The sequence below is a fragment of the Suncus etruscus genome, chromosome 3 (genome assembly GCF_024139225.1).
Source record: "Suncus etruscus isolate mSunEtr1 chromosome 3, mSunEtr1.pri.cur, whole genome shotgun sequence".
Taxonomy (NCBI): Eukaryota; Metazoa; Chordata; class Mammalia; order Eulipotyphla; family Soricidae; genus Suncus; species Suncus etruscus.
The window spans coordinates 163,019,559-163,034,985 of NC_064850.1; the positions used below are offsets into that span (position 1 = coordinate 163,019,559).

Genomic DNA, 15,427 nt, shown 5'->3' on the forward strand with positions numbered 1-15,427 from the left:
TATCTCAACTGTTTTTTGTTATTGCATCTCCTGCCTCATGCCTAAGAATTCATTGCCTTGACAGTGCTGCATAGCCTCTGTAACCATACTCCGAGCAATGCTTGGGGGTCATGGGGTGCCAGGAATCAAACCTGCAGACAAAGTCAGCTGTATGCAGGACATGTGCCTTAACCCCTGTACTATGTTTCCATTCCCTATTTCAACTTAAAAAAAAATACTTATGTTATTGACTAGTCTTAGCATCTGCCCGTTTATTTCCCTTAGTTTCTTTACATGTCACAAGTGGATAATAACCGTATTTCAGGGGCCATTATAACATTCAAAAAATTCACTGCCAACTATTATCTCCTTAATGTACACTGAAAAATAAATCTTTGGAATCATACACTATCATGTATATTTACTATTTCAACCTCTGTAATAACTGATCACATCCTGAAGCTTCTGAGGCACCTACACAAATCAAGATGGCAGTACAGGTGAAATTGTGAATTTATCATTCTTCACACATTCACTCTGCTCTGATTATATGTAGTGCACCTGGTGGACATTTGGAACGTCATAGAAGCATTGCGGGAAAATGCACTGAACAACCTGGATCCAAACATAGAACTTAATGTGGCCCGCCTCGAGGCTGTGCTCTCCACCATTTTTTACCAGCTCAACAAACGGATGCCAACCACTCACCAAATCCATGTGGAGCAGTCCATCAGCCTCCTGCTCAACTTCCTGCTGGCTGCCTTTGACCCGTAAGTGCCCTTTGAATGACTCTCTTCCTTTTCCATCTGCTATTCCTCCTGTCCTGCTTGGTCTTCAAATGATTTTCTAGAGTCACCAACGACCTTAGAATAGTGACTTATCTCAATAAGGCCTCAATGTGTTTAACAAACTTTAAATGTAGAAAAGTCTAGGAAGTAAAATAGCTCTATCAGGGCTCAAGGGCAATTGTATTTCTTGTGTTGACTTGTTTAACTCACTCCACTTTTCCTAGATGCCCTAGAATATTGAAAATTACCACATGAAGGTATGTCTGTGGAGCAATTTAATGAAGCCTAAAGAGGGAGAGAAATTAGGCCCCATTGCAAGTAGTTTAATCTGGTGTTTCTTAGGAGTCTTATCAAAACACTAGAGCAAACAGGAAAAAATTGAGAAGAGTGTGTGGACCAGTTTAAGGGAAGGAACCAGGATTTGCACTAAATGGATTAGTCAAAAAAGAACACATACAATGATGGGAAGTTATAATAGAAACCCAGCCTCATTATATTATCATTTTCTGCTCAGAAGATTAAAGCATTTCAGCACTGGTTGAGACTTTAAAAACTAGTAAGGCATTTTCCTTACACACGATAACCTAGGAAGGATGGTGGTTTACTCCCCCAGCGTCCCATATGGTCCCCCAAGCCAAGAGTGGTTTCTGATCACATAGCCAGGAGTAAACCCTGAGTGTCACCAGATGTGGCCCAAAAAGAAAAAAGAAAAAAGAACTAGTTTTTCAGATTTCTCAGTTAACAGATGAGTGAGCTGAAATACAAAGAGATTTCTCTTTTTTTTCTTTTTTTTTGGTTTTTTGGGCCACACCCGTTTGACGCTCAGGGGTTACTCCTGGCTATGCGCTCAGAAATCACCCCTGGCTTGGGGGCCATATGGGACACTGGGGGATCGAACCGAGGTCCGTCCTACGCTAGCGCTTGCAAGGCAGACACCTTACCTCTAGCGCCACCTTCCCGGCCCCACAAAGAGATTTCTTTATCCAGGGTCTTTCCACACTCCACATGTTAGTGGCAGAGAGGGAACTTAATACTCAGCAAATGTAATACTTTGTGAATTTGTAAATTCTCTGTTTTATATTATCAGTCTAAAATTTCTTTATTTTTCATTTTTTCTTTATTTAAACATCTTGATTACATATATGATTGTGATTAGGTTTCAGTCATGTAAATAACACCCCTCTTCACCAGTGCAACATTCCCACCACCAATGTCCCAAATCTCCCTCCATCCCACCCCACCCCCACCTGTACTCCAGACAGGCTTTCCAGTTCCCTCATTCATTCACATGATTATGGTAGTTCTCTGTGTAGTTATTTCTATAACTGTACTCACCAGTCTAAAATTTCTAATAACTCTTGGTCTGGGAATAGTATTGACATCTCCAATTTGACAACAGTTTTGGAATATTAAAAAGAAAAATTGCTAACTTGACCTTTCAGCAATCATTTTTAAGACTCTGAGAAGATTCTGCTTAGTCTAATTGTCTGACCAATGCTTAGGAATATTTGAGGCCCATACTAAACAGATGATGGAGGGAGAGGAAAGAAAGTATAGCAGTTTAACTCAGGAAGCACAGAGAAACAACTTATGAAATAAAAAAAGGAAAGTCATATATACCTTCCTGCATTAAAAAATCAAAACATGTGTTTTATTAAATTTTATTTTACTTGACCTGCTTCAAATTTTATCAGAACCAGCCAATTGGGCTGGTCAAGAAAATTGAAATTTGAAAGAAGAATAAAATTCTACTTCACTTGAATATGTCTTTTTCCCCATTCAAAGTTCCTCAAGAATAGCATATTTCCTAGTCCACCCCCACCAAAAAACACCTCAACCTCTATTCTTAGCTCTATGCTTACTGCCAACTACATAATCAGTGTCCTGGTTGCAAATATCTGTTCTTTGGCCAAGTCTGCCCCTTAGAAGACAATACACATGCAGGATGATTTGTGGAAAGCTGGGAATACACATTTCATACCCATGACCTCTGCCCATGCTTGCCATCATGTCACAGAATATTCAGTTCTTCTAGTCTAAAAGATGGTTGTTCATAACTCCTTCAGATAATGGCTGTCCCGGAAATATGTTATCCAGTGACCCAATTACTGTGAGACTGTGAGGCTATTCTTTCTACATCTAGATGATACCTTCTTTGGTCTCCAGGGAAACAGAGAATAGAGATGATAAAAGAATGAGAAAGAACAAGTTAGATAAGGGAAGAATATTAAGAAATAGTCGCATATTGATTCCCCCTTTCCTCCTCCTGCTTCTTTTGTTTTGGGGCCACACCTGGTGGTGTTCAAAACTTACTACTGACTTTGTACTCAGTGAGCACTCCTATAAATGCTCATGGGACAATATGGGATGCCAAGAGTAGAACCCATGTTGGCCACATGTAAGGCAAACCCCCTTCCCACTGTGCTAGCCCCCTGAAGTCCCCTACCATCTCTTCTTTTGTTCCATTCTTTCTTCATACTCCCCAAACTGGCCTACCTTCTGCTTGACTTGCATGCAGAGCTGCCTTCCAGCTGAGGTGAGGCTCTCTCTTTCAGACCCAGACAACAGATTGGCATAAACATTTCCTCTCTCCTCTTGACCATATCCCAGTCAGAGTGAGAGGATTTTTGAAATATTCTAAGAACTTTTGTCTCGTTATTTTTAGGAACTTGAGAGTAACAAAGGAACAACAACAGAAAGTTATAAGATGAAAATAATTCTTTTTTTTTTTTTCATTTTTGAGCCACATCTGGTGGCAGCTTTCAGGGGTTACTCCTGGCTCTGTGCTCAGAAATCACTCCTGGAAGGCTAGGGGAACCATATGGGATGCCGGAAATCGAACCCACGTCCATCCTGGGTTGGCTGCATGCAAGGCAAATGTACTACTTCTGTTCTGGACCGAAAGTAATTATTTTTAAACAGCTTTCTTGGGAACCAAATGTTACCTTGAAATTAATAATGACTGCAATGTATGACCATTTTAGGGGGAGGAAGCATATCTGCCCATAAATTAGGGTCCAAGTACAACAGGCTTTCATTTCCCAAGATAATGTTGCTCACTGTGGTCCAGGACCAATAGCTCCTTACACATGATTCTATTCTTAAAACACATGTCTTCCTGCCTCTTACAATCAACCACATCTTATTCTTTGTAAGCAGAGTCACAGACTCAAGACATTAATGAATCAATGAAGGAAGGAAGGAAAGTCAAAGGTTGAGTGGTGGTAGTGTTCTTTTTTTTACCCTTGTCATGCTGGGTTTGTTGAAATTTAATCCAATTTTTACTTACTAAAACATAGATTTGATTTGTCATCTGGATCCATACTATCAAATTCTACTTGTACTCTATGATGAAGAAAACTAGATGTCTAGTTGCTCATCACCAAATATAATGTGGGAGGGTACTATTTTCACCAAAACTTCAATGCATATTTTATTTTGGTTTTTGGGCCACACTCTGACTTGGGGGACCATATGGGATGCCAGGAGATCGAACCTTGGTCTGGCCTAGGCTAGGGTGTGCAAGGCAGACACCTTACCGCTTGTGCTACCACTCAGGCCCCATTTATCTTATATCTCCCTTTTTTCCCTGTAAAACACTAATTTCAACATCAGACTGATGACCAAATCAAATTTAAGTTCAGCAAGTTTTCCCCTCTTGGGAAAGTTTCTTATAATGTAGTTGTGTGTGGCAGTGCCCTTGTTTCTAGCAAATATTATTTCAGGTAATCAGATATTCAACACTCATAGTAGTATAGTAATAAATATTAAAAACCTTTTATATTCTGGGACCAAGTTATATAGTTAATTTTATTCTATAAAAATAAAAACGGTAGTAGTAGCTAAGATGTACTCAACATTTATTTTGTGCCAACAGTGTTACTGGTTTGCTACTATTTTTCTCTAGGCCAAATAAAGTTGAAGCCAAATGTTGAAGGCTTTGACTTTCCTCCATTCATTCACTGGCTTATTCATAACCTGAGTATTATGTCTGTGAGTCTGTATACAGGATTAAATAATTGAAAAGTGTTATAGCTTCATGCTAGAGGAGTTGATTGAATAAGAAATCATTTTGTCTCAAGAATCAGTTAAAGTTCATCTCTATTTGTGATTTCTCTTTTGTTTTTTTATATTAGAGTGAAAGCGATTTATTTTCAAGATCTACTTTCCTTTTTATAGGCTATCATTATTATGCTCACATTCTTAACCTTTCCAGTATCTGATATTTAGACATACTTGACAAGAGTGTATATGAAAGAAATATTTGGACTTAGCAAGTTTTACATTGTAGATTTAGAGTCACTTTTATGACAGCCCTGCAGAACTCCAAATCCATCATTTCATAGTTTTATGTCAAGAATACAAAATCCTGGCATTTTCGTCTTTGACACATCGCACCTGGCTGGGCCATTTGAACATCATTCCTACAGCTGAGCCCTCCCGGTGCCATCAGAGGTGCTACTTCCGAAGCATGGATATGAAATGATTCTGGAGCTCTGCCAAACAACTTCTGCCTTTTGAATTTTAAAAATCATTCTGATGTTTATTGCAAGATTTACTACAAAGTACACAGCCATTTCTCTGCCCACCAACAAAACATATTATTCACACTTGAGATTATGTGATTGTATGCAAGCAAAGGAAAAAGAGAAGCCACATGAAACAAATATTCTTCTTTCATTCTATTATCTGAACATCTAAAGCTAGATGTTTAAAAGAATGCATACTTTGCTTTACAGGGTTTTTTCTAAGTACATCTTATATGCAAGCTATTCATAAAACATTCTCCTAGAGCCAGCAAAATTTTGTTCTGGTCGAAAATACTCTGTTCCTAAATTCCTCTATCTTGCTAAAATGGAATCACTTTCCAAAGAGTTTTCAAAAATGTGGGTAGATTTTACATCCCTAATGTCACTCAATTTCCTGTCAAGGTTATACTTTGGTTGAGGAGCAGATGGGGTTCTGTGGGGTATGGGAGATCTCGTGGCAGTGTGAATCTTTTATTCTGGAAAAACTTCTGGCAAACTCACCTCCCCAGTGATAGGAGAAATTTTTTTCCCATATGCCTAGCTAAGTTTTTTTTCTTGTTGTTTTTAAACTGTATCCAGTGGTGCTCAGGGCTTTAGTTCTATACTCAGGAATCACTCTTGGCTGTGCTCATGGGTCAGTAGGGGGTGCTGGGGATCAAATCTATGTCAACCACATGCAAGGCTAATTTCCTACTGACTATGCTGTCTCTCTAGCCCCTACCTTGCTAGATTTTAAAAAGCCCAGAGAGACTCCAGAACCAAATAGAAGATTTCTACAGGTGCACATGCTAAATTCATTGTCCCTAAAACAAGAATAATCACTTGTTAGATGGTGCCAAACTTATTTGGTATACTGTTCCTTTTTCAGAAAAAAAAAATATTCAGCACCCTCCTGTAAATAATTTTTCTTTGAGTGAACAAACAGAAAACACAATCTAAGCTACTACACCACTCATCATTGCAAGGCCCACCCACCCTAGGAGTGGAATTGGCCATTTTGGGAAACATTGATGTGTGCAATCACTTCTAAATTCAAAGGGTGATGGGGCTGAAGAGATAGCACAATGGTAAGGCATTTGCCTTGCGCACAGCCGACCCAGGACTGATGGTGGTTCAACTCCCAGCATCCCATATGGTCCCCCCAAGCCTGCCAGGAGCAATTTCTGACAACAGAGCCAGAAGTAACCCCTGAGCGCCACAGGGTGTGATCCAAAAATAAAACAAAAAATAAATATATAAATTCAAAGGGTAATGTGGCTGTGTATCCTGTGTGCTGTAAAGTCAATCTCCACCATTTAACTCAAGCAATCAGTATTCTTTAATATAAAATAAATGGTAAGTCAGAATGGTTCTTTTTCCTTGTATTTATTAATCTAATATATTAAAGTTTGATATTTACTTGTAACTCATTTAATTTTAATATAACACATTTGTATTTTTTTGATGAGCAAATGAATTACAGGAAATATGTCATTTTTTTTTTATTTTGGAGGCCACACCCAGCAATGCTCTATACTCAGGAATCACCCTTGGTGCTGCTCAGGAAACCATATGAAACACTTGGAATCAAACCTAAGTTGGTCGTGTTCTGTGTAAAGCAAGCACCCCACCCATTTCTTTCTATCCACAGAAACTGTTTTATTTGTTTATATCCTCAACTTCTGGAACACTGAAAATAAATACTTATTGAGAATGATCTATAAGTGTTCCATAAGAGAACAGTAACTCCAGAGAGATGTTATAGTAGAGATGAACTGTAGAAACCAGAAAAGATGTTTTGTGCACCATTAATTTTGCACCAGTGTGTATAAAAACAGGTCAAGTGCTGTGTTTATCAAAAATGCTTACAAATGTATTGTAAAATATGTTGCTAAGAAGAATTTCTGTGCTCTTGAAAAAAACAATTTCTCTAGATTACCCAAGAAAACATCAGTCAGAAAGCAAATCTTCATTTTGAGGACAGACTTGAAGAATATTCTGGTTCCTGTAAATTCAAACAGAAAACACTCTTGGAACATTAAAGAAACTCTGAATTCTATTAGGAGTTTAACCAACTGACTTAGCAATATCTATTTATTGTTTTCCATTGTGTTATAAAGAGACATTTTCCTCCTAGGTAATTTTTCTCTTTAGGTTAGAGGCACCTTATGAAAATCTGAATATTTTAGTAAAAAAAAAAAGCCAAAGAACAAAGAAACGCTAAGTTTTGCTTTCTTATATTTTTGTTTGTCTGAGAGCTACTCACACCTCTGTGCATTGACACCACTTCTGTCCTGGGCCTCTCACATGCCAAGCACGCTCTCAGCCTCTCTAGCTTTTTCTCTAGGCAAGAAACTTTTAGGGAGAGTGTGGGTGGAGAGCCATTTCTAGGGGATACTCAGTAGATTTATCATCCCCAGTGATTCTTAGCCAACCAACTCTCAGTTCAGTACAAGAACCTGAGGATATAATTTCCCCTTTCAGTGCTGAGCTACCTGGGCCATTCTTGTACCCCAAGAAGATAAACTTTGAGGAAATTTTAATTTGTATCATTTTCTCATTTTCTGATTCTCTCATATCATTTTGGGTATTAAATAGCAATAAACAATTTGATTGGGTACTTGGATGTCAACTAAAACAAAAAATTTGTATAGCTACACGCTTCAGAGAATTGACTAAAAGTAGAATACACTTTCTTGTGCCATTAGTGAAGAAATGAATAGAGTATGTTTAGTGCTTTGCATTTTCACTTTAAAGAAAAAATTATAAATAAATATAATTTCATTTTATTTTTGAGAGAAAATTATTCTTTCAAAACAAAATAAAGCTAAGCAGAAATTTCATCTTACTGAAAGCTCTATTGTGTCTCTGAAGAATCAACTGCACTAGGAACTTTTGTTTGCAAAGAAAATCTTCTGTGGCCCACCACACCTATGGAAGTCTACTGGCAGGGACATACTTGCCACAGAAGAGCTGGGTTACCTCCTTTCTGAGACAATGGCCAGCCTTATACATGAAATTGAAGGTGTGCTACCTAAAAGAAGACAAGAACTTCGATGGTTTCAGCTTCCTCTTGGCATGGCCCATTCAAGGCAATTTAGCCTACAGCATTAGGAACAACCTGTGTTTTCATCCACACACTGACAGGTCTGCTTTCTGAGTTGTGGCTGTCAGCCAACATTCCATATGTGTGGCTTTACCACTTTCCTCCTGAGGCATTGCTCAGGCAGACTCACTTTGGAACAATATGTTGCTTTCCTGCTCATGTACACAAGTTCTCCAGAGAGGTTCCAGATATCTATTCACTGTATACTTGACTTTTACCCCCAAGATACTATGGATGGCCATGAATCAATTTGGCCTCAAAGAGGCATAATTCCGAATGAGCATTGTTCTTAACATATCTGCATTTAAGGTGTACTGATTCCTCCCTGTTCCTTATTTCCTGTGTTAATGTCAATTCTTTATTAACTACAAAATAGTAACTCTGATCTCAAGCTTCTTAGGTGACTTAAGAAAAATCATCATTGGTGTAAAATTTTATTAAAGGCCTATAGAAAAATCTTCTTTCTCTTTTCATCTTTCTTCACTCTATAATCTACACAGAAAATTTCCCAAAAGATAACTCAAGTGTATTTAATTTTTTGGTATCTGCATTCTCCGTTGTGGAGTCAGTGTTCTATGTTGATTACTTACCGTATTTGCCGGCTTATAAGACGAATTTTTGGCCCTGAAAAATATGCCTGCAAGTGGGGGGTCATCTTATACGGCAGGTACACTTCAGATAGACTGCCCATAGTGCTTGCCCCGTGCCATAGTCGCCTCCCGATGCCCGCCCACTTGATTCCACATACCGTTCAGGCAACAGCAGCGCTGCTGGGTGTATGCTCTGCTGTTATGCGATTTTACCACTCTCGCAAAATCGCGAATCACGATAGCATACTGGGTGTATGGTCGGCTGTGTGCGATTTTGCGAGTGTGGTAATTTCGGGTTACCGTATATTTCTTTGCATATGCATTGAAGATTCGGATTTTGCGCTATCATGGTGCCTGTTAGAATGTTGAAGAGCTCGCACTTGCGCACTAGTGAGGTCCCAGGGAGATGCTGTTGCAAGGGTGGACAGACTGCTATAGTGACAGGGCGGACAAACAGGGAGCAGGGACCAATCAAATTAGGCTTTGTATACAGCCAACAGCCAACCACAATACTGCACCATTGTACAGTTCAGCACAGAAAATGTCCACCAGTCAAACCCTTATGATCCCTATCATGGCACCAGCCAAAAGAAAGAAGTATGATGCAAATTTTAAACTGAAAGTTATAAACTTTGCTAAGGAAAATAATAATTGTGCAGCTACAAGACAATATGGAGTAACAGAAAAGATGGTTCGGGACTGGAAATCAAATGAGAAGGCATTAAAGAGTATGCCAAGGAGTAAGTGTGCATTAAGAAGAGGCACCCCACACTGGCCAGAACTCGAAAAACTTGTAGCAGACATGATGGCTCAACATCACCAAAACGGTTATGTGGTGACACGAAGTATAATACGCTTGTTTGCACTTCAGTGGGCCAAATCTAACCCAGATCACAGCAACAATTTTAAGACCACTATATCCTGGTGCAGTAGATTCATGGCAAGGCATGATCTGGTACTAAGGCAAAAGACAAAAATCGCCCCAAAATTACCCTCAGATCTGGATAACAAAGTGGGTAGTTTCCATCGATATGTAATACTACAGCGCACTAAACATGGCTATGCGTTAAGTCATATTGGAAATATGGATGAAACTCCAATGAATTTTGATATGATTGGAAATAAAACTATCCATCAAAAAGGTGAAAAAACTATTTTGATAAAAAAACAGGACATGAGAAGTCAAGTTTTACAGTGGTACTCGCATGTATAGCTGATGGCAACAAACTGAAACCTATGATTATTTTTAAAAGAAAAACAATGCTAAAACTCAAGTTCCCTGCTGGTTGTTTTGTGCATGTGCATGAAAAAGGTTGGATGGATGAGGAGGGTGTGAAGCTATGGGTGGATAATATATGAAGCAGACGACCTGGTGGTCTACTTCAAAAACGTAGTCTACTGTGTGGAATATGTTCCGAGCTCATTTAACTCCCAGCACCAAGGAAAGGCTTGCAAGAATAAGAACAGATGCAGCAGTTATTCCTGCAGGATTGACATCATTGGTACAGCCCCTGGATGTGTGCCTAAACAAACCATTTAAAGATCGCATTCGAGAACAGTGGAATGAATGGATGGTTAGCTGCGAAAAGTCATACACAAAAGGAGGAAACATGCGTGCTCCACAGTTGGATGTTTTGTGCCAATTTGTCATAAAAGCCTGGAATGATATTGATGCGCAAATGGTAATCAAGTCTTTCAAGAAGTGTGGCATATTAAATTCATTAGATGGTATGGAGGACGAGTACTTGTGGCAAGAGGAAGAGGAATCTGAAGCTGAGGCCATATCATCTGATGCAGAATTGGTAGATCCATACGATGACTGCCTTGCAACTGTATCCCAAGATGTCGTTGATGAACTTTTAATATCAGATGATGAAGAGGAGTTTGAAGGCTTTTAAGGGGAAACTGTCAAGCCAACAAAATTGCTAGGGACTTGCCTGGCACTTGCTCTCTCCCTCTATTTGTTATCTTACTTCTATCATTGACAGTCCCTCTAGGTTGTGGGCTGCTTGCCTATGTTCCTGAGAAGCATCTACGGTACCAGTCTATAGAGTGTGTTTTCTTTAGTGAATTACCGGTATGTTTACCGGTAATAAACTTGCACTGTTTTATGTATATGTTTGATTACATATGGCCTTGTGACAGTTTTCCTGCATGTCATAAGCATTTGAATATAAATTAAAATGTTGAAATCAAATCTGATATTGTTTTACCTTTTACTTGGTGTGTGAAGGTGTGCGGAAGAGGGGGTAGTCTTATACAGCAAGTATATAACAAACTCTGTATTTGAGTGGAAATGTTAGGGGGTCGTCTTATATGCCCAGTCGTCTTATACACCGGCAAATACGGTAAACTCCTTCAGCCATCATCATGAGGACCAGGCACAGGCTCGAGGTGAACAAGGACTGAACAGGGTACTGTTGTACAGACAGTCCTGCACATCCCCTAAATCCTTCTTAGTGATAGGGGTCACATTTGCAGTCTGGCACAGTAGCTTGCATGCCAATAGATTCCAGCAGACTAATTTCACACTTGAATTCCTGCAAAACTCTCATTGAGCTGCCCTCCACTGTGATTTATCTAGATTTATTGTGTCAATTTGGCAGAATAGCTTTGATACAACCACTGTTGGATTTAATATCATTAATCTTGTGTTTCCAGGAACAATACAAGACTAGTTCTCTTCCTCTGATCTTCATCTTTAAAAGTTAAGGCTTATAGATTTACCCATAAACTATAATCATTTTATTCTTTGAAAAAACATTGTATACCAATGTCATCTGTGGTCTATTCCCTTTTTTAAATTTCATTGTTCTCTTCAATTCATTAAAAAAAACTTGCATTGCTTTTGAAGTTTAATTTTTTTCATTTCTGTTTCTTTAGCATTTTAATTGATTGATATCTTCTTATATGTACTTTTCCATATTTTGCAACATTCTCTTTTTATTTGGATTATATTTCAGCAAAAGAAAATATATTTATTTCTTGCAATAAAAATGTTAAGACCTGGTTATCCATGTAATTGAAAATGCTGGGAATTGTGAATATAATAGTTTTGTTATAAATCACTGCATTTTTGTTATAGCTACCTACTCTAAAATCAGTCAACAATTTAATGAGTGGACCTTAACATTTATAGGGATACCTATGATAATAATTAATATTCATTTCCTAATGTTAAATTTTTATTGTTTACTAAATCTGTGTGAGACAAAATGCAAATGCTGGATATTCAGCTCATTTACCCTGGCAGGTGTCTTTGTCCCCCCAAACACCTCACAATGTGAAGTCAAAACTCATGTATACATGCAAATAACTCAAAGTCACTTAATATGATTAGTGTCAAATAATAGGTAAAAGTGAAGTGTAAGAAGTTGTCTCCACAAAGGGAAAACTGTTTTGAGAACAGGGGATTAGTAATACTAAGATTAGTATTTATACCTAATCAATGGGTTGAAGAGCCTTGGACATGCATGATGCTAAGGATGAGACCACTGAGGCAGAGCAGGATAATAGAAGACATGGGAGCAGATGAGATGGGAGAAAACAGATCAAGTTAGATAAATCCCTTAGAAGAAAAGAGGAAGCGAAAGAAAAAGACCATTTAACATGGTCAAATGTGTAATGCAAGTGTGCAAGCACAGACATCATCTCAGAGACTGTTTCTGTACTTGGAAACAAGAGCTCGTAAAATAGCAGTAAGAGAATGGGATGGAGGGAATAGATTAAGTGTATACTTACATGGTTCATTTTAGTTCCTCAAACATTTGTTGGGGATGGTAGTGAGATGATAAAAACAAGTCCCTCACCCCCAAGGTCCTTTGTTGGTAAGTACAGAGTGATTTTGAGAACCAGATAGAGTACTAAAGGAGGAAGGAAAAGTTAGCAAGAAAGTGGATCTGAGAGGCTTTATGATAGAAATGAGTTATACTTTGAACATAATAGATTTGAAAATGAGGTGCCCATTTTCAATAATAGTTATATTTAGTCTGATCCTCTAGCTTAGAAATATAAACAAAAAATCCACTAGCATTGGATTCGCTCAAATTTTCACTCTGCCTATTTGTGTTCCAGACACTATGCAAAAATAATATAAATATTAATGTCCTCCCTCTCTGAAGTCTAGTAAGGAACAAAGACAATTACTTATTATATTTTAATCTTTTAATATTTTCTTCGGAGGGTTATAGTTCTAGTTTGACCTTCTCCCATCTCATCTGATATGCTGACATATATTTAATCAAATATGTGTGTTTTCACATTAGTGATTCAGTGGAGATAGTACACCATTATCAAAGCAAACTTTACTTGCCTTTCAGCCACATCATTATTTTCAATAACTTCTTAGATCATTCTCAATAGTAGTAAGTAATAAAGAAATCAATTACTAATATAATATATTTACTGATTTCAAAGACATAAGAATAGACAGTTTAGTCTAGTTAGGAAAGAATTTTGCTGAAATATTTAAGTATTTCTTTTATATGTATAACTAACTCGTTTTCTCTGTGGAAGACAAGTTAGTTATTCTTCCTGAATCAAGGAAGATTTGACAGTTCTCTTATAATTTTGCTAAAAAACTATTCAAATGGTGTTCTTGTTTTTGTTTTTAATATCCTTATTCCTCTTGAAAATTTAATGTATCACATAAGCACAGTTAGCTTGTGAGAAGAAATGATGCCAAAAACTATGTCTATAATGATGTTAGACTTATATGTGAATAAAGCTAATAAACATAGAACCTATATTGATTTGGAACCTATATTAACATGAAAATCAGGGAATCTCAATAAAAGGAAGTGATTGGAAACCAACTACAAACATGCTTGTAATCATGGTGCTTAAATATTTGTAATTTAGGGGACCGAAGAGATAGCATGGAGGTAAGGCGTTTGCCTTTCATGCAGGAGGTCATCGGTTCAAATCCCGGTGCCCCATATGGTCCCCCGTGCCTGCCAGGAGCAATTTCTGAGCCTGGAGCCAGGAATAACCCCTGAGCACTGCCGGGTGTGACCCAAAAACCACAAAAAAAAAATATTTGTAATTTAAAAAAAAAGGCTTTTATTTAATAAAAGAAAGATATAGACAAAAAATTTCCTGTTATCTTGAACAAATTCAGGGATCTTCAGACATGAAGAAAGATTTTTTCCAAAGCCTTATTTAAATAAATTATGGAGACTGTGAAATCATGGTGCATAAAATTATTTTTAAGCACAAAGTTAAATTACAGAAAACGATGTTCTGTAATTTAAATCCTGTTACATAGACATATTCCAGTGTTCACTTTCAGCAAGTGACAGAGAAAAACTTGAAGAGTCTGCTATTCATTTTTTATAAATATATATATAGGAAATAGAGTTTTTTCCAGATATGTGTGTTAAATTGTATTCATAACCTTTTCCAAAATGGCTGCAGCCACATAATGCCTGAAGCTACACAGTCTTATGATTTCTACAAAACAGAAAATGTCAGACTTCATCATTGAAGGTGCTCCAGAATATGACATTGTTTCTTTTTTTTCCCTCCTCTTATCATTGAACAGGGAAGGCCATGGTAAAATTTCAGTATTTGCTGTCAAAATGGCTTTAGCCACGTTGTGTGGAGGGAAGATCATGGACAAATTAAGATGTAAGTTATTTCTTCTTTGTTTGTCTTTCCCATGTGCTAAGTTGTCTTTCTTCTCCCTAGTGTCCGGGTGTACCTTCTTCCTTGCTGTATTTGAATCATTTGAAGTATCATCTTCATTGATCTTTAGATTTTTCCATAGAAATATTTTCATATAAATGTTAATAAAATAAAATTACTATGAATTACTGTTATTTATAACCCAGCGAGTTTCATCAACTACACTAACTGTGATATTTAAGTTATAAGCATTCTTTCAAGTTTGTATTTTTGCTACCTTCCAGGCCTAAGTCCATTATCATAGAGGCACAGGAGATAGGTTAGACAATCTTCTTTTTGTAGGGAACTTAAAGTCAAAGCTTCTGGTACTTTCCTTTACTCTTCTTGGTGCTGTTCACCTCACTGGGAATGTTAAACCTTCTGAAATCCACATTGCCTTCATGTAAGCAAAAAGACACTCACGATGGAGAATTACGTTAGATGCTATATAAAACCTGATCATCAAAGTACACTGAGTGATTGTGTACTTTTTTGCCATACTGTTACTGGATATGTTTTTGTATGTTTTGTTTTTTAATCAGGGAATCATGGAGTTCAGGCACACAGCTGTGGCACAAGACACCAAGCTTGATCCCCAACAACTCCCTCACAATGCCAAGTGTGTTCCTCACACTGCTGAGTGTGATCCCCTGCGGCACAACCAACCCCTCAACAGCAACAAAGATGTGGGTGGTTGTTTATTTTAGGAAAAGAAAACAAGACTAAAAGAGTTAAAGTAAATCACATAGTTAGGAATGTGCTATTCCAGTGGTTCTCTAGTGTGTCTGTTCT

At 37.7% G+C, this 15,427-nt stretch overlaps 1 protein-coding gene across 6 annotated transcripts in view; it reads left to right on the forward strand.

Moving 5' to 3' along the window:
* Positions 1–15,427, forward strand: part of DTNA (dystrobrevin alpha) — a 376,270-nt gene that overhangs the window by 280,078 nt on the left and 80,765 nt on the right. For all 6 annotated transcript variants that reach the window (XR_007493790.1, XR_007493791.1, XM_049769646.1 and 3 more), the window contains 2 exons: positions 536–749; positions 14,514–14,599. Coding sequence is in view for 4 of the 6 variants with exons in the window: in XM_049769646.1 (XP_049625603.1) it covers positions 536–749; positions 14,514–14,599 (300 nt within the window). In the remaining 2 variants the exon portion in view is untranslated. The remainder of the gene's footprint in view (positions 1–535; positions 750–14,513; positions 14,600–15,427) is intronic.